The sequence below is a fragment of the Gracilinanus agilis genome, chromosome 2 (assembly GCF_016433145.1).
Source record: "Gracilinanus agilis isolate LMUSP501 chromosome 2, AgileGrace, whole genome shotgun sequence".
Lineage (NCBI taxonomy): Eukaryota > Metazoa > Chordata > Mammalia > Didelphimorphia > Didelphidae > Gracilinanus > Gracilinanus agilis.
The window spans coordinates 643,224,251-643,249,008 of record NC_058131.1 but is presented as its reverse complement, the minus strand read 5'-3'; the positions used below and the strand labels follow the sequence as shown (position 1 = coordinate 643,249,008).

The window sequence follows — 24,758 nt, the reverse complement described above, 5'->3', positions numbered from 1 at the left end:
GAGTTTCTCCTTCCTTTACCCTAGGCTAAAAATGAGTCAGAGTGCTATCTTTGGGTCTGGAACAAGGGTGGGTTGTAGGGACATTTGGTCCTACTCATTCCTTCCTCTTTCCCCTAAGCAAACCCATAGAAAGCTCTCTATTTGAAGTGGAGCCAAGGGCTGCGACTAGGAAGAAAAAAGCCAACCAGTGGGAGGAGAAAAGGTGTGGTTGGTCCTGGCTGCCATCAGCCACATTTTCCAAAAGGTGGTGGTCAGAGAAAGGAGCGAATGCGTTTTCTCTTTTGTCTTTATCTTCTACCTCAAGTGTATATACCCAGGCGTGCACAAAAGTTTATACATCAAAATGATACTATCCCATCAGAAGCTGACAATAAGGGACTGGAGTACATGTGAGAGCCTAAGATGAGATTTGGCAGTCATCCACCTAAGTGTGAGAGTTGAAAGGAGCAGTGATTAAGCCTTGGTGAGAATAACAGTAGGTGACCAGGAAAAACAGATACCTGAGAAAGAGAAAAAGAAAGAATGGTAGAAAGAATAAGGATAATATGGAGTCATGAATCCAAGGAGGAAAAAGTTTTCAAAAGGAAGGTTTCAGAGAGGGCAAGAAAAATTTGATCTGAGAAAAGCCTGTTGGATTTGACTAGAACAAATACCTAAGTACATTTCTTCCATCTAAAAGGGTATAGTGAATAACACTTCAGTGTTAAATATTTGACTTAAATAACTGACTGTAGAATTATAGTCTTCTAATTTGAAAGGTAGGTCATTTGGACAAACTTCCGACCCCAAATAACAATCTCTTTCATAGCCTCCTTCTTAGGTTAGATGATCTGTGTAAACGTCTCCATCGTTTCAGAGTTCACTGCCTTTCCTGGTAGCCCATTTCATTGTTGGATGTCTCTAAGTCTTTATTATATTAAGATAGTATGAGTCTCCTGGTAACTTCTCCCCTTTGTTCCTAGTGCTGCCTTCTGAGACCAATTAAAACAAATCTGTCTTGGCAGCCTACATGGCAGTCTCTCCCTCATTCTTCTCTTCTCCAGGCAATAGATCCCTAGTTCCTTCAATCTCTTCCCTTTTGTTTTAATTACCTGAACACTTCCCATCCTAGTTATCATTCTCTAGCTTGTTGGTGTCTCTTAAAATATTTTCCGAAGGATCAAACAACATTCAGGAGTGGTTTGAGCTGAATAGAACATAGAAATGCCATGGGATGGCTGGACACAGTTGTAAACCTAAGCCAGGTGATGTATGAGAGTATTCAAATAAATTCAATAAACTCTTATTAAATGCTGTCTGTACTCAAGGAACTGTGCTCTAGATCCTAAGAATACAAATATAAAAATCTAAAGAGTCTCTATCCTTAAGGATTTAAAGTCCTACATGGAGAGACAATGATGGCTTCAAGAACAAGAAGCTGGAAACCAGAAAGATCACAGGACACTGAACTATGTAAAGGATGCCAAGTAGAACTAGACAAAGATTGCAACTGAAAATTTAGTTAAGTTCCCCAAATTAGGAAAATGCTAATTTTCTTTAAGGTGGAATATGCCCATTTTCCATCCTTCAAAACTTTACCCCATCTATAGTCAAAGTATGGTACATTGCTACTGTCTTTGTATATTCGATTTCCTGGACCCAGGTAGAAAAGGGCACAGAAAACAATCCAGAGATGGGAAATATGTCACAGAAGGGAAAAGATTGCCCTCTTGTGGGCCTCTATGTGGTGGCAGTATGAAAAAAGGGACCCAGGAATTCTGGACAAGAGGCTGAAGGGACCTGAATGGAGTGAATAGTGCTTTCCTTTTTTGATCCTCTTTTTAGCCCAGTTGTCACTAATAACCTTCAAGAGAATAACACAATGGAGCTAGAGGTTAAGAATAGAAGTAAAAACTATTATGCAAATGAAAAGAGAATCAGGTAGCAAAGAAGTAAAAGCACTTTTTATATAAGTAAAACATTGGAAACAAATTATGTGATCATTGATTGGCTGGGCAAACTGTGGCACATGAATAAAATGAAATAACATTATGCCATAGGAAATGAAGAATATGAAGAATTTAGAGAAACATGAGAAGACTTATCTAAACTGATGCAAAAAAATCAGAATCAGGAAAAGACAATGAGATGGAACATGACTACAATAGGATAGGGATCCAGAGTGAATTAGAGAAATCAATGAGGATAGGGACTGGACCTCTGGTTTCTCTTGGGGACTGCTCAGATGAAGAAATAATCTCTACCAATGTAGGTCAGTTACATTATTATAAGCAAAAACACTACAGGGCAGCTAAACTCAGATGAATTGTCATGACCAATCTTCATCATAAGGAACAAAGGCTGAAACACTTCATTCCTCTCTGCAGATTGGTGGGGGACTATAGAGGGAGATTGTTGCATACTCTGTAAGATTTTAAGGCACTTTCTTTAGTTTAATATGCTGAACTGTTTTTCTTGGTTACTAGGGAAAATTCAACCGAAGGGAGGATATATCAGGAAATGATTGTGATATAAAAAACAAAAGTCACCACTAAAACTTTTTCTTTTAAGAAAAGTTGTGTTACGTGGTATTAAACCTAAGGAACTGATCTTAGATCTAAGCAAACTGATCTATTTTTTTTTTAAAAAAAAACCTTTATAAGGACAGAAAAAAAGGAGGTGTAAATCATTATTCTAATAGCCTGGTAACATTAAATTAGATGCAATTTTTTAAAAAACCTTTACTTTCCATCTTAGAATCAATATTGTATATTGGTTCCAAGGCAGAAGAGCAGTAAGGGCTAGGCAATGGGGGGTTAAGTGACTTGTCCAGGATCATATAACTAGGTAGAGAGGCCAGGTTTGAACCCAGCACCTCCCATCTCTAGGTCTGGCTCTCAATCTACTGAGTAGCCTAGATGTCCCATGGATGTAATTTTTTAAAAAAGAAGGCCTATGGATAAGAATGGATTAAATTCAATGCTAGCAATTATTACAGAATTTGGGATTAATATTTTCAAAGAGAAAACAATGTAGGTTATCCAACAATAACTGTGGCAAAGGTAAAGTCCTTGCTAAAAGGACTTGCTATGGAGTCCTTGCTAAAAGGACTTGCTATGGAGTGCTTGCTAAAAGTCCTCCATTTTTAATCCATGTCTTAGTACCTTCAATGCAAAGGTGAAATAGTTGAAGCCAGTGAAAAGTCATCATCACCTTAAGAAGGACTCTGACAAACTAGAGAGTAAAGAAAGTAGACAAAGAAGGATAGCCAGAATAGTAGAGGGCCTTGAGTCCATGACATATAGATTGGTGGAAGGAAGTGGGCACGTTTAACCTACAGAAGATAAGACTCACGTAGCATATAACAGTCATCTTCAAGTAGTCAAAGGGTTGTCATGTGGAAGAAGGATTAGACTTGTTCTGTTTGGCCCCAGAGGGCACCACCAGGAGCAAGGAGTGGAAATTGCAAAGAGATAAATTTATGCTTGATGTCAGGAAAATCTTCCTAATAATTAGAGCTGTCCCAAAGTGGAATAACCTGCTTCAAAGGGTGGCAGATTCCCCCTCTGACCACTCCTATTTGAGATGATACCACATTGGTTTTGTGAAGCCCTAGACCACTGCAAACCTTCCAGAAAACAATTTGTAACCACTCAAAAGAGTTTGGCCTAATCATCAACAGAGGGAAAATAGAAATTATGAAATGTCATTAGAAGGATAAACTGCAGACTTCGTCCAATGGAATGAAACTGAATATGGCATCAGTGGATAATAAGTGAGGCCCAAAACTTAACAGGAGGAAGAAATTTAGCTGAATTGACTTCAAGAAATTGCAAAGCTCTTTGAAAGATTCCAAACTTCTCCCAGAAACAGAAGCCTGACTTTTTAACATCAATATTTGACTGGTAGTCTTGTATGTTTGTGAGTCAAGGAACACAATTATTTCTGAGGAATTAAAAATGAGTACCACACAAAGGGCAAGAGAGAGGTGCAGAGTAGCTGTTCGTTGAATAGAAATGTCTCTCTGGAAAATTAAGAAACTGGCCCTAAGGGGAGCTAAGGTCAATATAAGCTCTAACATTTTATTGCATTATTTATGGGAATTGGTGAGAAGGGCACTTATTCAGAAATAATCCTTCTGCACTGGTTTTCTGGAAACCAGAAGAAAGAGAATGATGGGGGGGGGTATGAATGTGACACAAAGACAATCAATTAAAAGACTGTTTTAAAAGAAATATTTCAATTAAAGAAAGATATTTAAGACATTGTTCAGTGTTATGAGGAAATACTTGAAGATGAGGAAATATGAGGGGAAAATTGAAGGAAAGAGACCCAAAGGGAGGTTGGAGAGTCCCAAAATCAGCTTACTTGTGGAGTTTGCATAGAATCTGACCTTTACATCCACCGGGATTCTGAAGTTTGAAAGGATTGTTTGGCCCTAAGACCTGGCTCTGTGAAGCATGGAAATACATGATCATAGTATCATAGATGGAGAGCTGAAAGGGGTTTTAGAGCTTGTTCAATCCAACTGCTTCAGTTAAAGATGAGAAAGTGAGGCTGAGAAAATGACCTGTCCATGGTGATTCCCTGGAATTTGAACCTTGGTCCTCCAACTCCAAATCCAGGATCCTTTTCTCTGTGTCATGACATCTAACAACATAATATCAGAAATACATTGGAAATGTTTGAACAATGAAATAATACCTCCTGTGCCCATAAATCACTCATATTATTGTATAGGTATGGCCAAGTACTGTTTTATATTCCACGCATTCCAATCTCTTCTGCTACACACACACTATCTTTGGCTAATTGCCACAACTTAATTATGCACCTAGTTATGGAGAATGCATCATATTAATAACCAAAGCAGCAGGGGCAGCTGGGTGGCTCAGTGGATTGAGAGTCAGGCCTGGAGATGGGAGGTCTTAGGTTCAAATCTGGCCTCAGATACTTCCTAGCTGTGTGACCCTGGGCAGATGACAACCTCCATTGCCTACCCTTACTGTTCTTCTGCTTTAGAACCATTAAACACTATGGGTTCTAAGACAGAAGATAAGGGTTTAAAAAAATAAAAAAGAACCAAAGCATTATACTAGACATTAGGTAGATGCCTGAATGTACTGTGATAATTTATTGCATGAAGCTATATATATTCCTTGGATAAATTCAGGTCCCAAAACATTTTACCTTGGGATTATCTCGAGAAGGAATAAAGGATGTTTGTGACTTTAATGATCTACATAAATTGTTTTACATCCCCACTATACTTAGTATGTAGAGACCCAGCCTTTGTATCTATGGATGAGGATGAGGCTCTTTAGAGTTAAGGTTATTGGTAAAAAAAATCAGACTCAGCACTGACAGTCAATAAAACTATTTTCATGTGATCCATTGGTATCATTACTTCAACTCTCGGCTTTGTTAGTGAATTTATAGTCATATTTCCCGAGAGCGAATAATACTGAATAATAACATGTCCTGCTAAACAATGGTTTCTACTGAGAACCAAACTGCTTTTTAAGTTGCTCATTCATATTTAGTGATCAGATTTACTGACTTATAGCCATGTGGTGAAAGTTAGAAAATTCCAAAACTAAGCAGAGGACAATTTATATCTAAAACTTAGGTATGATTCAAACAATTTGTTGCAGCAAAATCCACATTTTGGTCACCCTGTTTCTCTAGAATTATCTAACCCCATGATTTTAAAGAATGGGGAGGAGGGAGGAGGAGAGAAGAGTCTAAAATGGATTTCTAGCTATCAAAGGACACTAGTGATCAAGAAAAAAAAATGCAGCGAATTTACACTATGCCATTTCAAATATCATCAGCCTCACTGTTTGGGATTTAGAATTGGCCTGCAGTACAAAGTATGAATGTGCCAGGGTTAGAAATGTGACCGACCAGAGCTTTTGCTAAGGTTAGCCAAGGTTCAGAGGGTCATGACTGGGCCATTTTATCAGTCATGTCATGCATGCACCCGACTGCCCGGGACAAATACAAACTTTATCTGTCAATTCTGTAAATTGACCATCTTCCCTTATTGTGAATGAAGAAAAACTGAAATCTACCCCTAAGATTAGACTTGCCCAGAGATATTTCCATAGGCTATTTCTGAGTAAAGGTAACAGACCAAAGACTTTTAGTCTCATTCATTGCCAGTGAGATGGGCTACTTTTAACCTGAAAAATGGATATCTAATATGCCAGAATCTCAACTTCAAAAAATGTATTTCTGGTAGATCTACTTTACTGGACAATATTATCTTCTTGTGAAGTCAATATGTAATACTGGCTCAAGTTACTTAGATTATGAGATCTAGCAATTAATTTCCAAAGGGTTTTCAGTTTGGTCTGAAATTATACTTATTTAGAAGGAATAAAAATCCCATTTGGGGGAGCCATTACTGCAAAAGTAATTACCGACAGCAGAATTGCCTCTAGGCCAAAATACAATTTATTATTTTTTTTTACTGTTTAGCTCATATTCTTTCTCTCTCTCTCTCTCTCTCTCTCTCTCTCTCTCTCTCACACACACACACACACACAATATCACATTTTTTCACAGAAAACATGTATCAATAACAAATATAAACATACAAAATTAGAAATATGGTTTATCAATACAATGAACACAAAACAATAAACTCTTATTCATTTGACAAGCTATCCAATAAGATTTAAAAATAATTTTTAAAACCTACTACTTTCAGAAAGTTGCCTTAGTCAGGAATCATACAAACTCATTATTTTAGTACTTTTAAAATACAGACATGGTATTTGAGATGAAAAGAAACATTTTAAAGACAATATAAATAACTATATGACATATATTTACAAATTAAATATAATATTAAAGTCAACAGGGGACACTATAAAACTTTTTGTATATTTCAAATAGTTCCTAAGTTTTCCAGAGTTTGTACTAACTACATTTCACCCTTGAAATGCATAAATTTTGTAGGGAGATTGTCCACTGGGTACACGGTGGGACTAGTTTTCATAGTAGGAGGTCCATTTAGAAGTTGCCAATCACAATGCCTGGCCAACTCCACTGTAAATATTTTGAGAAGAATTTTTGCAAACTCTTTGCCTACACAGCTCCTGAGACCTCCTCCAAATGGAATGAAACTGAATCTGGAAGAATCCTCTGGATAAGGCAACAGAAACCGGTCAGGGTTAAATTCTTCCTTGTTGGTAAAAATATCTGCAACATCATGAGTATCACAGATACTGTAGATAACATTCCATCCTTTGGGAATCTGGTATCCCTGTGAAAGAAGATGACAATCTAACTGTAACCTTCAGTTCAGAGTCATGGTGACAATAAAGTGACAGCCCATTTCACTCTCAGGGCAAGTTATGAAAATGAGCCTCTTTCAAGCAAGTTGTGGGTTCACATCTTAACAACAGATCTATTGTAATTCTAAAAGAATTTAGGATTCTTGCAGGACTACCAGGGCATGTGGGGAGGAAGAGAAAAAAAAATAACAAACCACAACTTACATTTAACTCAAAAGTCTTGAGAGCAATACGAAAGCCCCCTGGAACAGGAGGATTCAGCCTGAGAGTTTCCTTAATAACACATCCTATGTACTTAAGTTGTTCCAAAATGTCTATGTCCAATTTTTCATCATGGCTGCTTTTGCAAAGTAAACCCTATCAAAAAAAAAAAGCAATACAGGGGTGAAAATTAATCCATTTAAATCTGGATGCAATAGACATCAACAGAACTTTAGTGGAGTGGAATCCCATAGATTTCTCATAGTGCACTTATAGATATATTTGTACGTATATTTATATAATGTGCACTATACATATATAAACAAATACAAAACATGTACACGTGGACATAAAAATCCATGTGTATGTATATGTGTGATAGCTTGTGTGCAAGGAAAAGTCAGCAGTCAGCTGATGTGCTAAGAAGGTGAGGCTGGAGCAGAAACATAGAATACCAAATTACCATTCAAATTCAAGGAATGAATGCTAGGATTGCTAAAAATGCATTGTTATATTTCCCCTCCTCCCCCAAGATGTTTGATAAAAGTTTAAGAAGACATTTCTACAAATCAAAGAAATCAAAGAAAGTTATTATTTTTTTAAGTAAAACATTAGGTTCTCCAAAATTGAGACAGGAGAAACCCTCACAGAAACAAGTTTAAAATCTATTTACAGAGTGTAGAATAGGAAGGCTCTCTCTCCAGTTTTATGCAAAGCTGGTCAGCTCTCTTTGCCATGCTAAATCTCTTCTATTTTGTGCACAACTTCAGGGGAGTGAAGAAAAGAGGATGAAGTTGGCCATGGATGGAAACACACACCTTACCTTACTCTTTAGTTCTTCTCTCACTTTCTGAAGCACATGGTGATGGAGTCCCAGATAAGTGATCAGAGATGTGGCAGCACTCGCTGTAGTCTCATGCCCTCCGAAGAGAAGTTCCGTTGAAGATTGCTTCAACTCCTATGGCAGGATTCGGGAGAACAAGCATATTGCTTCTCAGGCAAGTATTCATAAACAAACTAAGTTGGATGGAAGATGTGGGAAGGGGAGGGAAATTGGACTGAGTGGAGAGGAGGGAAGAAGACATAGATTGTACTGGTTTCCCAAGTATTGACTTTTAACAGTGAATGAATCCCAAAGACCGATAGATGCCTATTGTTTTCAGCCAAAGCAGGGTCTGTGATCCAGATATCTTTAATAGTAGAAACCTCTATAGGTTGATGTCTCTCATATCACTTTCCCCCGGACTATAAAGGTCAATTTTCCCTTTTGGAAAAAATTGTTGGGAAAACTTTTCCTGAGATTACGTTTAACTGTCTTTGCTTGAGGGCTGCTCCTTTTGGTGAAATCTGCTGATTAATTCGATGGCTGCTCCCTGGGGATTTAGGGGTCCATAAGGGCTGAAATCCGGCCAACCTCAACCAAGGCTGCCACCTCCGGATACACAGGGTCCCCTCAGCATAGTGCTTTAAGTCTGTGTAGCCGGTGCTACAAAAGTCATAAGCTGCCTCTTTGCTTGAGATAGGAAAGAAGGTCCCAGTCTCCGGACTTGAGGGCCTCTGGCTGGCGGAGGAGGGGAAGGACCTCTGGTTCCATCCCTTCTCCATCTTTTCTCTAGGTGGCCTGACCAATACCCACCTGCATATCTAGCCTCTCGCCATTCTCCTGCGTGTGCTCGATGAGCAGCTGTAACACGTCTTTGACACGCCAGCCCCCGGCCTCGGGTTCCCGTTGTCCTCCCAGCTTGGCACGAATGTTCTTTTCGATGCGCGCGTGGATGAGGTTCCTCGCCTTCATGCCCTGTTCAGAAAGAGGCAGCGGGACTCAGCGGGACTCGCCACTGGGACTGAAACAACCCCTCGCTCTGCGGGCCCCTGCCCAGCTCCACGGCGCCCACGCGTGGCCCTTACTCGGTAAAATCCGCTGAAAGGCACATCGATGGGCAAGGAGAACAAGTTACGGGTCATCTCCTCAAAAGCTTCCACTAGTTGCCTCTCGCTGTCCCCCTCTGTCGCGCTGCCTGACTCGCAGCCCAGCAAGATGCGCATGGCAATTCGGAACATGAGGCGCTTGACCTCGGGGTAGACCAAGAGGCCGCTGTCGCCGCACTGGAGCCACCTTTCCAAAGCATTTTTTATTTCTTCAGCTATTACCGGCACATAGCACTGCAACGCTTCCCGGTTGAAAGCCTGCATGATCAACTGTGGGGCGAAAGGCAGTTCAGTCAGCTCAGGAGCCCGCCCTTCCCATCTTCCCAAGGCCAGCTTCCCCGCCCAGCCTAGCCCAGCAACCCCAGATCCCCTGTTCCTGGTACGCAAACCACCCGGGCGGAGGATTGGCTACTCCCGGGGGCCTCGCTGAGATTGTACCTTTTTGCGCTTCTTGTGCAAAGAATCGTGGAGGTTGGAGAGGCAGCCGGAGCCCAGGATGGTCCGGACGGAGGCGGGCCAGTGCACAGACACCAGACGGTGCTCCCCCAGGAGTATCTGCCGCACGTTGTCCGCGCCCATGACCCGCACGGTGGGCCGCCCGAAAAGATGAGTCTTATAGATAAAGCCGTACTTTCTGCGTTTCATCTGCAAGAACTTCCTCCGCTGCGAGGAAAAGGAGTAGAGAAGCGATGTAAACCCCGGGACGACCCCACGCGTAAAGGCAGCATCCCGGGCTAGCTCTGCGGCCTCGGAGAACTCTGCGCAGCAGGAGTCAACCTGGCATCCTCATCGCTGAGCAGGGAGTCCCGGCGGGGACGGGGAAGGAGAGAAGGGCGGCGGCTATCCGAGCGCCTGCTCGCCTGACTGCTCGCGGAGCCTAGGGAAGAGGAAGCAGCCCGGTTTGAACCTTACCTGCAATACCATCTGCAGCGTTTCTCCGAAGAAGGGCAACCCCATAGTCCCCGGGGGCAACGGGAGACCGCAGCTGTGGTCCCGAGTGCTCAAACAGTACAGGTCCCAGAGCTTGACGGCGGCCAAAAAGAGCAGCAGCGGTAGCACGAAGGTGCATAAAGCGCTGGCCAGCAGGGCGGAGAAACCCATTGGTGCGGCGCCTCTACCTGCGACCGCGGAGGAGCGCGGTCTGAGCCCCGTCGCGGGCTTTATAGGCTTCTCCAGGTTGCGGCCCCCTTTACCTTGGTCAGATAAATTAGTTCACAGAAAGTTCATCTTTAATTGCGGATTGGGGCCCTGGCTCCTCCCCCCACAAGGCGCTGCCCAAAATCTTTAACTGTTTGCTCTGCACAGAGGCGGTGGCTTCCCTGCCTGCGCCTCTTTGGCTGCCCAGAAGAGTCAAGGAGCCGCCCATCTCCCTGGGACAAGGTGTTAAGATCTTCCAAGACAATGGAGCATAGAGCCAGGGAGAGGCCGCGGCAGCGGACTCCCGGGACTGAGTGTGTGGAAATGCTGGACAGTAAAAGGAGAAATAAGGACTCCAGGCTCCTGGTCGGCCCGAGTCTTGGGCTCTCTCTAACCGGGGAGAAGATAAAGCCTAAAGAAGCCCTTTTTTCCCCTGGTCACCAATATCGTGGTTTGGAACCCAGGCTTACAAGCCAGCCATTTCCCCGCTGTCTGCTCAGCAAAGGGATGTGACTGATGTAAATATTTACTCTTACTCTTCAGGGGAAATTGTATGCCATCATTATTGTTTCATTGTTTTAGTGTTATTTTTTTTTTTTATGGTTTTGCCAGGTTTGTAAGGAGGGTTTGCTGACGCCTGGACCATGGCAAATGAGGGAAGTAATGGGAGAAGAGGGCTGGAAGAGGTGAGAGCTTTCAAAATTCCCTTCAGGGTCTGGCAAAAGTTAATGGCTGCAGGAGAGATGGATAGAAGAAATCCTTTGAGGATGTGTGTTGGTTTTCGCTGGGAACGCTGTTTCTGGACTTTTTGGAACCTTTCTTTATAGGTGGGAATTTGAAAATATCACCTTTGGAAAGGTCCAAAGAGAGAGGCGCCTCTTGCTGAGATTCTTGGTTAAACAAAACTAACGGGCAAATAGCTGCAGACTTGAACTAGGTTTGGGGCCCAGATATATTGTAAAGTGGGTGGACAGGCCTTCTGTGTTTGAAGAAGACTGTATATCTCTCTTTCTCCAACTGCAACAAACATTGGAACCCGGGTAGGGCTCGGAGCCAAAAGGAGCCAAAAGGAGCCAAAATGAACTCAGTTGCTGGGTTAGTGAGGAACCGCAAGGGTTAACCACAAGATTAGCCAGTCAGCGCCCTGTTTACCAGGCTCAGTGCGGCTGGACAAAAGTGGGGGGGGGGGAAGAGAACCTGGATTTATACCTGAGCCTGGAACTGAGCAGCAGTTGAAGAGATGTTTGGGCGCTGGTGCTTAGGAGCTCCTCCAACCTGACCTTCAATCTATCCAAAAGAGGTGGGGGGAAAGGGAAGGGCGATCAGGAAGCTTGAAGTCTGCCCTTGGAAGCATTTGCCCTTCCCCTCGAGTTCCCATGGGCAGTCCCATCCACAGGGACTTTTTTCCTGCCTGGGTTCTGCCTTCAGCAGTCCCTGATCAAGAACTGTCCAATTTTTGCCTCCTCTGGGTGTATTGTTGAGGGGAGGGGCCTCAGAGCTTGCAACAAGACTAGTTCCCAGGGAAACCTAAAGGCGCGGGTGCTGAGAAGCTAGATGCCCACTTTTGCAACCACACAAGCAGCTTCCCCACTTCCATAAGCAGGAGCAGGAGGGTCCTTCTCCATCGCATTCTGGCCAGGTTGTGTTGGACCCTTGCGGGCAAAAAGGAAAAGCTCTGTTTGTTTTGGACAACAAACTTATCTAACGGTGCCAAAAAAGAAAAGCAAAAAACAAATATTTGTTAATTCCAGCGTTAAACCCTCCGAGGTTCTTATTTCCTTCTCCCTCTGAGGCCACCCGTGGACTAGGCACTACCACACTGGAGAACGCTTCTCAGCTCTTGATGATAAGCGTTTGGCCTAGATAAATTTGTCGTCTGGATGCTAAACTAACGCTCGCCAGCTGCTCAGGAGAGGTCTGTGGCGGTCTGCGCTCTGACCCTACAGAGTCCATCGCCTGGACGGCCTCCTCGGGCTGATTCACCCGCGGTCGCCAGGCTGCTTCTGCCTTCCCTCGATTCTATTCAGCACATCAAGGTTTCCGGCAGTTATGCCTTAGTGGTGTGGAAAGGACATTCGTCCTGCAGAATCTTGACTGAAGAGACTTGATTAGGTTGGGTAACGGACCCTGGAAAGGTTTTGCCTTTTCATTCGATTAACGTGGCGGCAACAGTAATCAACGCGGCAAGATGAGCTAGGCAAGGAGAGAGAAACTGGGCTGGTTGTGTTTCTAAACATTTCTTGAAGTCTGCGAGCTCGAGCTCCTGGGAACTGAGGGTTGTATAAATTCAGACCCTGATCCACCACTTTCTAGTCTCCACCTCTCCCACACAGAGGCAAGCTCTGCGAGGGAAGCTAAGGACTCTGGCCGCCTAGTCTGCCCCGCTGCTAATGGGGTTGACCATCTTCTGGTGTCTCCTGACCAGGGAATTGAGCTGGTGAGCAGGGGCGTGACCTCGGGGCCCTCTCCCATTCCTCTGTGCTGACCCGCCGGTGACCTATCCAGCCCCGGACCGTGACATCTGAATGAACTCTGTGGAGCTGCAACTTCGCCAAGTTCACCGGCCGACAGATAACGAGATACGCTGGCTTAAACACTGATAATTGCCACGGGAAACCTTTATCTCGGTAGCCATCGAGTCCTCCGCGCGACAGGAAAGAATTACATTGCAAAAGAGTGAAAGGGGCCATTTAAAACATCTTGGGAAGTGGTCAATAAATTACCAGTCGGATAGAAAGTTAGATCAAAGTACTGCTCCACCTATTGCCCTTCGCCGAGAAGATCGGAAAACAAAAACACCTTCTAGTGGATCGGAAAACAAAAGCGCCTCGGCTACAAGGCTGGGTCACTTATTCCACAAAACTCGGCTAGAAGGCGGAGGGGAAAGCTGTTTGTTGAGTGCTTGTGGTGGTGGCGGCTAGGGGGAGGGGGCGACGGACAGGCGTTATCCGAACGGTTTTCTGCAGGATAGAGGTTATTCCTATGAGTCTGAGGATAAGCAGGAGCAGCCAAGCACCCCACCCACTACAACTCCTTCGCCCCTACGCCCCAGCACAAATCACAGAGTGAAGGGGAAACCTGCCCGAGCGGGCACCAAGTCGCTGCGGGGATCAGGCTGGCTAGAAAGTCTTTTCCGCCTCGGGGAGAGGGAGGAGGAGGAGAGAAGGGATTACAAAAGCTCCAGGGGCGTTTGGATAGGTCAGTTCGGTCCTTGCCCTAATTAAAGTTAGTCATTGACACTCATACCCACCGCCTACTGCTTTCCCCTCCTTTGGCCACAGAGATTTACCTTAAACACAAGGTCAGGAGGGCAGGGGCTTCCTTCTGGTTCACTAAAGGGTCAACCTGCCAACAGCGCTCAGTTCAGACTTTTAGCCCGACCTTTTCCTGGGTTGATCTGTCACATCTAAGAACCATTTCAGGCCACTGGGTGGGTGACAGGTTGTATGTAGGGTGCTGTGAAAGAAGACTGGCCAGGGTGTGAGCATTCCTGGGCGACTTTAGGATAACTGCCAGGTCCAAAGTCTAAAAGCAAGGGGGGAACTTTGAGCAGCTAGGCATACCTGTATATATGTGTGTATTCGTAGATAGACACACTAGATGCTTTATTTATTTTAATTGCCACGTAAGTCCTTCTCTAATGCTGCACAGAGTCCTCTAGGTTCTGAGGTATATCTCAAGGTCTGTTGGGCTATATACCAAGCTGAAAAAGGACTGGACCTCAGGTTTGGTGGTAGTCATTTATTAGTCAAGATCTGTCTAATTAAACTGAACTAAGACAAACAACACCATACGGGGAGCAAAGTGATGACTTTTTCATTCACAGTAACTCCCAAGATTATTTACTAAGATATGGAAGAGTTTTCAGCTACTGGAGAGTAGAATGAACATGAACACAGTTTTTTGAGGATGGAACTGATTGTTTAGGGGGAGAGGTCTGGACCTGTAGCTTCATCAATAGCTCACATTTATAGGATCATAGATCTAAAACTTGAAAAGACCATCTAGTCCACCACCTTCATTTTTACAGAGATGATGAGAATAACAATATTTATAGTTACTTAAAATTTTTGAAGTGCTTTACTTACATATTTCATTTTATCCCCAGGATGTAGGAGCTTTTATTCCCATTTTACAGCATAAGAAAGGGAGGCAAAGAGCAGTTAAGTGACTAGTTCAGGGTCATACAGTGAGTAAGTTTTTAAGGCTGAATTTGAACTAAGGCCTTCCTGATTCCAGGTCCAACACTGCACTACCTAGTTGCCTTCATAAATCAAAGTCATAAAGGCAGTAAGTAGCACATTATGTCATTTGAAGAAACCTTTGGAGTCAGGTGCTATTATTATCATAATTTCACAGGGAAGGAAATTGAGTTCAGAGGTCATTGGTCTACCCAGGGTCTGATCCATCTAATGTGTCAGAAGTTAGATTCAAACCCACATCTTCCTGACTTGAAGTCAAGCACTCTGCCCACTTTTTCCTGTGGCAAAGTCCCCTACAGATGAAGTTCAGGTGTAGCAGATGCAACCCTGGGGCACTGAGAGGCTGTGACTTTCCCTAAATCCTACTGCTTGAAACTCTGGCCTTCCAGATTCCAAGGACAGTCCACGATCATTTATGCCCTGCCTGATGACCCTTAACTAGAAGTGTACTGCTTTAACATTGTGTTTAATTACTAATAAAGTATTAAGATTCTATTTCTTTGCTAATAAAGGACAGAAGGGTGCTGCTAAATGCTACAATCAAGGAAATCTCAGCTATATCCGAATTACTAGGTTCTTCCAGGTCTGAGCTCCTTGACCTGGCTTTGGGAATGAAAATTTCATCCCCAGGATAATTTCATAGAATTTCAGATGGAAGACCTCAGAAATCATCTTGTCCAGCATTGGTGAAGTATTGGCACACCTGCCAAGCTGGCACTGGGGTAGCTTCTTGGTTCCCCCTCTTCCCAGCACTTGAAGACATTTTTTGCATGCCCTGCCCTTCTCTCCAGCCACCCAAAGCAGGGTCTTCCTCCCTCCACTCTCTGGGGTAATTCAGGGGCCTCACAGGTAGCTTGAAGTTGCAGTTTGGACACAGGAACTTGAAAACCTTTGTCAACACTGATCCAACCCCCTCTTTTTATAGGGGAAGAAACTAAAGCCCTGAGAAGTGAGGAGACTTGCCTGAGATCACACAACTTGTTAACAGCCATAATTTATGCTAAATTATGGAATATTAATCCAAGCTGTAATTTAACATATCCTTTCCCTGTACATGATTCATATGAATGTTACCTGAAATTATCTTGGGGCCAAGTCACATCATAGGGCATAGTAGATCACATTGGACATTACTCTCTCTAGGTTAGTAATTATCTGGATATTAGATTAATAATAATAAAACCATTTCTGGAAGACTTGCCTAAATCCCAAAGTACAGTATTAGTATTACTTTTTTTTCTTTGCTACTTCCTAGTGAAAAGTTTTTCTGAGGAAAGGTGACATGGTTCCCTGATAGAGCTAAAATAAGTCAGGAGAATGATTAGAACTATGTATCTGTCTCTCACACACATGCACACACATACATACACATTCAATAAACTCCAGTGGCTTCCTGTCACTTCCAGAATCAAAAAGAAAATCCTCTATTTAGCATTCAAAGCTCTTCATAACCTACTCCCCTACTTTTTCCTCCTTCTTACACCTTAATTAGCCCCACATACTCTATTATCCAATGATGACTGTCTCTGCTGTTCTTCCCACAAGGTAGTCCATCTCCCAGTTCTATACATTGTCCTTGGCAATCCCCCTTGCCTAGAAATCCATCCGTCCTCATATCCTCTTCTGGCTTCACTTGCTTTCTTCAAGTCTTAACTAAAATCCCACTTTCTATAAGAAGCCTTTCCTGCATGCATGTGCGCACGAAAGCACATACACTCACCATCACCTTCATGCTTGTGCCTCTCTTCTCTCCAATTTATCCCATATATGTGTATATGTACATAGTTGTTTGCATATTGTCCATTCTCCAACCTCCCCCCATTAGACTGAACTCATTGAGAATAGGGACTACTTTTTGTCTTCTTTCGTATCCCCAATGCTTACCCCAGTGCCTGGCAAATAGTAGGCACCAGATGAATACATGCTGACTTGACTCAAACTCTTTATTATAGAGGTACCTTAGGGCTCATCTTATCTAATTCCTGCCCCTTTCAGAGATAAGGCTCAGATGAAATGACTTCCTAAGGTCAAATAGCTGACTGATCAGCAAATATATCCTAGCTTTATTCATTGCCTTGGGTTTGGGAATAGTTTCCAATCCTAGAAATGAGCCTGGCAGACCTCTCCAAAGACCTGGTTCTACACTTTCTCTCTGATTAAGCCCCTGATGGTATGGCAGAGTATCCTATAAGTAGCTAAGCAGATTCTCATCCTGACCAGGGCACTCTTTTCCTGTTCTGGTTTCTGTCCCCCAAAGCTCAGGAGAACATCCTCCAATAGTGTCACCTGTGTTTTGATCTCTTAGCCAAAGCCTCTGTAACCCAAAGTTTATTCTCTGAACTTTCTGCTTTTAGCACAAATATCTAAAATCCATCCTAATTATGGATTTTGCAGGGTTATGAATTGCAGAATGGGAGGGGAAGAAGTTGTGTTGATTTTTAAATTCTGTCATTTCTAAGAGAGGTGCCTGGGTCACTGAGAAGTTAAGTGATTTGCCCAGCATCTCACAGCCAGGATGTGTCAAGAGACGAGACTTGGAAGAACCCAGGCCTTCCTTACATACTACTGACATGTGATTTCTCAATTAGTGGTGGATTAACATTCCACAAATTCTAAAAACATTAAATCTTCAAGGCTACTTATCTATATAATATGCTCCATAATTGTTTTGATGAAGAGAAAAAATTACCTGAATAAGTGGGGGCACTGTTGGTCCACCAGAGCTCAAATTGGAGGGTTTCCTCTCTAAACTAGTCAGTAGCTGGCCTTGTGTTCAGTAGAATAAATAGGCCTGGGATGGGACTTCCAGCACAGTTCTACCAAGGGACCTCTGGCTCCAGCTACTAGTTTCTCCCCATCTCTATCCACCTAGAAGATTGTTCTCTCTCTCTCTCTCTCTCTCTCTCTCTCTCTCTCTCTCTCTCTCTCTCAGCCTCAGTCTCTGTCTGTCTCTCTGTCTCTCTGTTAGGGGAAATGTTGCTATAAAGTATCTAGCCAGGTGGGACAGCACTAAGTGACTACAATCTTCCACAGTGGGCAGGAATGTTGCCAAGCCAGGACCCCTCACCCACGTTGCTCTTCCCATGTTTACCCTGAGTGTTTCAGCCCCAGCCCACTGGGCCCCTCTTGACGCTACAGAGGGGGGGCTTGCCCTTTTTCCCCTGTGGTAGTCCATGCTGAACTTGGATATCAGCTTCTTCTCCTCGGCCTCTGGGAGCTGCTTGCTCTTTGGATTTCAGGGAGAGGAGACCATCCCTGATGAAAGCTCTCCCTGGTAGATGCTGGGTTCAGGGAAGTCTCCTTGCACTTAGATCTGGGACCAAGCTCAGCAGGAAGTTGGCTGTTGTTTTCTTGCGGGGGGCCGGAGGGGGGGGGAGTGGGGGGGGCAGGGGACAATGGGAAGAGCATAGAATTAGAAGACAGAGAGGGACGACTCCCTGGAGGAGATGGGCTGGGCTCTCTTCGGGCTTTATCTCAGGTGAGTCGCTTCCTGGGGCCGAGTCCTGCCCCTGCTGGCAGGTCAGAAGCTCACCAGCTCCTGGCCGCAGGAGGGCGGGAGTGGGTAGAAAAAGACCTGGAGCCCGTCAACTGGGTGCACTATCGGCACGGTCTGCATGTCCGGGAAGCTGGCCGTGGCCAACTCCCAGCGTACAGAACGCACCAGCTCCACAGCAAACAGCTTGAGGATGGCCTGGGCCAGCTCCTGGCCAATACAGCTCCTCACGCCGCCTCCGAACGGAATGTAGTGGAAACGTCCAGCTGCCCGATGATGCTCTTCCCAAGCGGAGCTGAAGCGCTCGGGGTCGAACCCCTCGGGCGGGCTCCGGTAGATGGCCGCAGTCTCGTGAGTGTCCCGGATACTGTACATCACACTCCAGCCTTTGGGGATCTGGTAGCCCTGTAAAGAGGCAACAGGGAGGAGGGGGGTCAGCGCCCAGCAAAGGAGGGGCTCCGGAGCAGAATCCTGCTGCTTCCTGGGGTGGTGGAATGGGAAAGGAAGGACTCCCTGGACCTCACTTAGGAGCAGAGGGAGGGTATCTCTGGCCTTGATCTACCAGTCTGGAATTCAATTTTCTGGGGAAGAAAAAGGGAGAGAGAGCCTCCATCTCAGTCCAGAAGGACATTTCTCGTCAGAGACTGCAAAGTCCTGGGACTTCACAATTTGCCTGGTCCTAATCTGAGCATTAAAAGGAACCCCATTTGTGAATATTAAACAATGCTAACCCCTCTCCCATTCTTAATGTAATCTATTTTAATGCCATTTAGTGCTTCCTGGTCTCCTCCGCACGTAGAAAAAAGTCAAAATAGAGTGGTGCATATTAACATTTCATATTAATGGAGCACCAGAAAATTTCATTACCGTGCAATGAACAGTTCCCAGGCATTCCCAAACAACGCACTGTGGCCACACCCCGAGACCTTAAGGGCCACCGGGACCTATTTCTAGGTAGTTTTAGGCAGCAGTGACTTTTAAGTCTTATGCCCAATCTGAGGAACTCAACCAATCAACAGCTTCGTTCGTACTTAACGTGATTTGGAACAGCCTGCCCGCTGGGCTGCAACATGTTCACGCACGCTCTAGTTTTGCATTCGGAGTGGATGAAGGTGGTGCCAGGAGGCTTATAATCAATCGCGGGCTCCAGGGTTGAGCCAGCCCTGGTAGGAAGAAAGCAGGCTCATCTCTGGCAGAGGCAGGACGGGACAAAGCGTGTGTATTGGAGCTCGGAATTTGCATGGTCCACGAGAGAGTACACCGGGGCCTGGATTGTCAGGCGTGCCCCACTTACGTCCAGCTCGAAGGTCTGCAGCGCGGTGCGGTAGCCCCCGGACACTGGCGGTAGGAGGCGCAAGACCTCCTTGATTACGCAGTCCAGGTAGTGCAGGCGGCTCAGCGTCTCCAGGGTGAGGTCAGTTTCGCACTCACATTCGGGCCCCCTCGATGCCTCCAGCCCTGGACAGGAGCGCTCGCTGTCCGCTCCTCGCGGCTTGGGGTTCAGGCAGCCGTTCCCAGGGCTTGTTTTCTCCTTCGACCCAGCGGCTGCGGGTACGGGAGGCGGCTGAAGAGCAGAGCTGGTCTTTCCACCCACTTCTAGCCTGCCTCCAGGTGTCCTCCGTTTCTCTTCCTCTCTGGAGAGCGAGGGTTGCTGAGAGCCCGGGCTTCCAGGGGGCTCCTCTGAATGCAGGGCCTTTTCTAGCCTGGGGAAGTCTGGGAGGCCCAGAGGAGGCCAGCAGAAACATTGTCTGGTCAGTTCGTGGGAAGCCAGCTCCTGCCTGATTTTCTCTATGGAGGAAGGATATTTCAGGAGGAGGAGGAGGAGGGACGTGGTCGCGCTTGCAGTTGTGAAGAAGGCAGCGAAGATCAATTCAATGGCCGACTCCTGCAAGGCAACCACAGGAGATCTTTAGTTTCCAGTGAACAAGTTTACTAGTCCAATGGGACCCACGAGTTCCAAAAAGTTGTCTTGTGGTTTCCTCGACTGGAGAGTTTTCAGCTCAACCAGAAGCCCTTGGGAGTCTATTTTTTTTTTTAAACTCCCGCTCGTAAAACAACGCGTTTTGAGATTCACAAAAGATTTTTCCTCACAGCAGCCCGGTGACATAGATCCTACGGAAGACCGAAAAGTGGATCTCTCTTCACAACTAAAATCCAATTGATAAAGGAAAAAACAATTCCTGGGATTTTAGAAATTAGGAGAAAACATCTGACTCCCCCCACACTAGGAAGGACTCCCCTCCTCATTTCCGCCTCTCAGAATACTCGGCTTCCTTTAAGACTTAGCAGTGACACCTTCTACCGAAAGCCTTTGATGATACCCACAGTTGTTTGTTCTCCGGCTGCTCAGATTACCTGTTTATTTATCTGGTCCAGCTCCTATTTCCCCCATTTCACGCCCCACCCCCACCCCAGCTCCTTTAAGGCCAGAACTTTTCTTCTTTGCATCCCAATGGAATTGAGATCAAATAAATGAACACCATGAATGCTTACACCCTAAAGCTAATTTCACTTTAAGAATATGTGCTCTTCTGAGGTGTAGCCCATCACTAGAGCCCATGGAATACTGCCACCTTGCGCTGAGCAGTTTTTGCCGACCCCACACAGAATTCTTACTTTTTCCTCCCCCCCATCCCCCAATAATCAGATTCCGCCCCGCTTTCCCACTGGGCCCCAGGGAAGGGAGCTAGCAAGTCTGGAGAACTCGGTCCGAATCTCAGGTTCTCTACCTACCTACTTACTTTTCCTGTGTGTGATACTGGCCACTGGGCTTCAAAGGTTGGGCTGCTGATCTCTAAGAAACCATTCAGATCGAAATCTAGGTCTATTTCAGGGACACAAAAGAATGAGTACTAAGCCAGGTCCACATAGGCAAGTGGCTCTTGCCAACTGATGGGAAAGGTTCGTTTTCACAAAGAAGAAAACAAAGCTTTCAAAAAAGGAAAGTCAAGTCCTGGTCCAAAGTGTCCTTGCCTATCTGCTTCGGATTTACAGCTAGAAGGGACTAGTCCAATATCCCCATTTTATAGGTGAGGAAACTTATATTTGTATCCAGCTTTCCCTCTTAGGAAAGTTGGCATCTATTTTCTCTTTTGTAGCCCAGCTTAAAGGTAGGGAAAGCTAACACTATTATCTCTGTTTTACAAATGAGGAATCTACAGACTAAAGGGAAGAGACTTGCCCTAGGTCACACAAATCTAGCAGTGAGGGAAGACACTCTGACTCAGGTCTCCTTAGCTTTTCCTCCCAACTCCACCTTTGTCCCCCATGCCTGTGATTCTCTCCCTTCTCCTCTTTACCTCCTGGCTTTCCCTGGCCTCCTTCAAAATGCTTTTATTGCCTCCTCATTTGCTGCTAGTGCCTCCCTTCTAACGATTATATCCAAAAAGATCTTATTTGTACATAATTGTTTTTATTTTCTCCCCACCCCCAGCTCCTTGAAAGCAGGACTGCCTTTTGCCTTTCTTTCTATTCCCAGGGCTTAGCACAACTCATAGTAAATGCTAAATAAATGTTTATTGGCTAATTGATATCTGGTCTTCTGACAATATTAATGCTCTGTGTACCACATGGGCCACTTCTGCCGGTACTCATTACCTATATTAGCAACCAGCCTTTGGGATCAGCTACCCATTACTTCTTGGTTAAGGAAAAACAACTCTTGAGGGAGGCTGAGGCTTTGACAGCGTCTGAACAAACTATGCAATGGGAAAGCTAAGGATCAGATACAGCAAGCTTTGGGGGAGCCTTCCCCTCTTAAGAGCTGCTAGATGACAAAGTGGATAAAGCCCTGGGCCTTGAGTTGGGAAGACTCAACTCCCTGAGCTCAAATTTGGCCTCAGACACTACCTGGATGACCCTGGGCAAGTCACTGAATCCAGTTTGCCTCCATTCTTCATCTGTAAAAATGAGCTGGAGAAGGAAATAGTGAACTGCTCTAGTATCTATGCCAAGAAAACCCCAAATGGGGTCACAAAGAGTAGGCCACAATTGAAAGGACTAAACAACAAAACCTTCCCCAGGAGGTGCTCAGGGAAGGGAATAATGGAACAATGAGCTTCCCATTAGCTTTGTGGCCTATTTGCCTGGAAGCTTAAGAAGACAACAGGAAATGTCACTGGACAGAGTGACATAAATGCCCAACGAGAAATCCCAACAGAGATTCACCCTACCAGAACCAATCAAAATTCCCTTAGCAGAAGTGGCTCACTAGGCAAGGCCCTCCCAAGGCAATCCAGAGAGCTTCTGTATAAGAAAATGTAATTCTAGACTCATTCTAGGTCACTAGAATACTTCCAGGGATACTTGGACATTTCTAGGCTGAGGCTCTGTGGTTCCTCTCCCAGAGTTCATATTAGTAAACAGTGAAAAATCCAGTTTGTTGAATTGTGTAGATTCATATGGCTTATACCAGCTATCTAAGAATGTTAACAGCCAGAAGAGATCTTGATCTCAGATGTCATCTAGTCTCTTGTCCTGATTTCGTTTGGAGAGTGCCAAAAGAGGCCTCAGCAGCAAGTATAAGGGGAAATCAGGACTAGAAGGCTCTCCAGAATAGAGACGGTGATCACAGGTAATCTAACGCAAGTCCCTCATTTTGTGGTTTAAGAAACTATAGCCCAAGGAAGTTATGAAGGAGACATGCCTAATATATGACAGAGATGGGAATTTTGCCCAGCTCCTCTGTTCCCAAATCCAACATTCTTTCCCATATTTTGAAATTCCAAGCAGAAGAGTCTGGACCCATGTTGGTAAATCTATGGCACACATGCTGGAGGGGGCTGCTTCCCTCCCCATCTTCACCACTCCTGAGGACATTTTTCAAATCACCCACCCCTCTGCCTAGTAGCTCAATGGGAGCACTTCCTCCCTCCTATGACTGGGGGTGAGGGGACAGCTCACATGTGGTATGAGGGGTACAGTTTGAGCACTTGGTCTCTAAAAGGTTCACCACCACTGGTTTAGACTGTATCGTTCAAGCTTTGAAATTTTTTGAACTCCAGAAGTGGCAGAATAGACATTAAATCTATACTTATTTAGTGGAATTACATTGAATTATTATTGTTTTTAAAGCAATGAGTTGGGGGCATCTAGGTGGCTCAGTGGATTGAGAGCCAGCCCAGAGACAGTCCTGGGTTCAAATCTGACCTCAGACACTTCCTAGCTGTATGACCCTGGACAAGTCACTTAACCTCTTCTGCCTTGGAACTGATACACAGTATTGATTCCAAAATGGAAGGTATGGTTTAAAAAAAAAAAGAAAAGCAATGAGTTGTGAGAACATTGTAGCCAGCCATATTAGAGAAGGGAGAGCCTGGAGTTTGGGAGATTTGGACTTCACAGTTATCTAGATCTGGATCTGGTCTAGGATAGTGGTAGTGGGAATGGGAAGAGTTAGAGTGCAGAATCTGACTAAAGTTTTGTTTCTTTTAGAGAGGTTTAAAAATTATGTCCCTTGTGTGTTATTGCCTTCTGGAGGTTTTTACCTCTACTGTAACATGTGTCTTACCACAAAATAAATATACCATAAGGAGTAGAATTTTCTGGTATTAAAATACATGCATTTAAACAGCAACTAGGTAGCACAGGAATAGAGTACCAGGCCTAGAATCAGGAGGACCTGGGTTCAGATCCAGACTTAAGATACTTTCTAGCTATGCGACCCTGGGCAAGTCACTTAACCCCAATTGTCTAGCCCAGTGATTCCCAAAGTGGGCGCCACTGCCCCCTGGTGGGTGCTGCAGGGATCCAGGGAGGCGGTGATGGCTACAGGTGCATTTATCTTTCCTATTAATTGCTATTAAAATTTAAAAAAAAATTAATTTCCAGGAGTGCTAAGTAATTTTTTTTCTGGAAAGAGGGCAATAGGCCAAAAAAGTTTGGGAACCACTGGTCTAGCCCTTAGCATTCTTGTTTTATTGATATTAAGATAGAAAGTAAGGGTTTTATATATAAAATATATATGTATAAAACATATGTCTGTACATTTATGCAAAGCATTCCTCCTTCTGCCTCCTTGTATTCTGTGCCCTAGCCTACCTTTCCTTAGGTTCTTTTTTGGTTAGGAGATGGTTATGGAGATGGCCATAGGATATAGGATAACAGTGAGTCAGATTGTTCTAAGATGTCTAGCTTAAGGAAATGGAATTGGTGCTGGAGGGCAGTTCAAATCTCAGTGTTTCCTCCCCAAATTCTGACGCCTGAGTCAGGGGCATTTCCTAGTCACTTCTGATGACTATCAAAGGTGGTAATGGAAGCTGTGTTTTGAAAAGATAAGAGAGGAAAAGGATAAGTCCACATCCTCTATTCATTTTGGACTTAGTACCAGCCATCACTACAACCTGCTCCAACCCGCTATATGAAGATCCCCAGATGGATCTAGAAGAAAAGGTGAAAAAAGTGTGGTGGAAAGAACAGTTTGGAAACCTATTTAGTTGTGTGTGTGTGTGTGTGTGTGTGAGAGAGAGAGAGAGAGAGAGAGAGAGAGAGAGAGAGAGAGAGAGAGAGAGAGAG

The 24,758-nt window shown here is 44.6% G+C and overlaps 2 protein-coding genes across 2 annotated transcripts in view; both read right to left on the bottom strand.

The window, feature by feature from the left end:
• Positions 1-6,903: 6,903 nt before the first annotated feature.
• LOC123236329 (cytochrome P450 26A1) lies at positions 6,904-10,514 on the bottom strand. Its single transcript, XM_044662632.1, has 7 exons — positions 10,326-10,514; positions 9,852-10,076; positions 9,393-9,683; positions 9,121-9,282; positions 8,308-8,442; positions 7,488-7,640; positions 6,904-7,252 (listed from the first exon to the last, which is right to left on the bottom strand). The coding sequence occupies exons 1-7, from the start codon at positions 10,512-10,514 to the stop codon at positions 6,911-6,913; spliced, it is 1,497 nt and encodes a 498-aa protein (XP_044518567.1). The 3' UTR covers positions 6,904-6,910.
• Positions 10,515-18,272: 7,758 nt separating this feature from the next.
• The window catches only part of LOC123236328 (cytochrome P450 26C1), a 15,300-nt gene continuing 8,814 nt past the window's right edge, over positions 18,273-24,758 (bottom strand). The window contains exons 5-6 of the mRNA XM_044662631.1: positions 19,540-20,130; positions 18,273-18,650 (exon numbers count right to left, since the gene is read on the bottom strand). Coding sequence (XP_044518566.1) covers positions 18,273-18,650; positions 19,540-20,130 — 969 coding nt within the window. The remainder of the gene's footprint in view (positions 18,651-19,539; positions 20,131-24,758) is intronic.

Coding starts and splice junctions, on each gene's coding strand:
- LOC123236329 (XM_044662632.1), bottom strand. CDS start 10,514: ATGGGTTTCTCCGCCCTGCTGGCCAGCGCTTTATGCACCTTCGTGCTA. Junction 9,684..9,851: donor TGCACAAGAAGCGCAAAAAG/GTACAATCTCAG, acceptor TTCGCCCCACAG/TTGATCATGCAGGCTTTCAA. Junction 8,443..9,120: donor GCGAGAGGCTAGATATGCAG/GTGGGTATTGGT, acceptor ATCCTGCCATAG/GAGTTGAAGCAATCTTCAAC.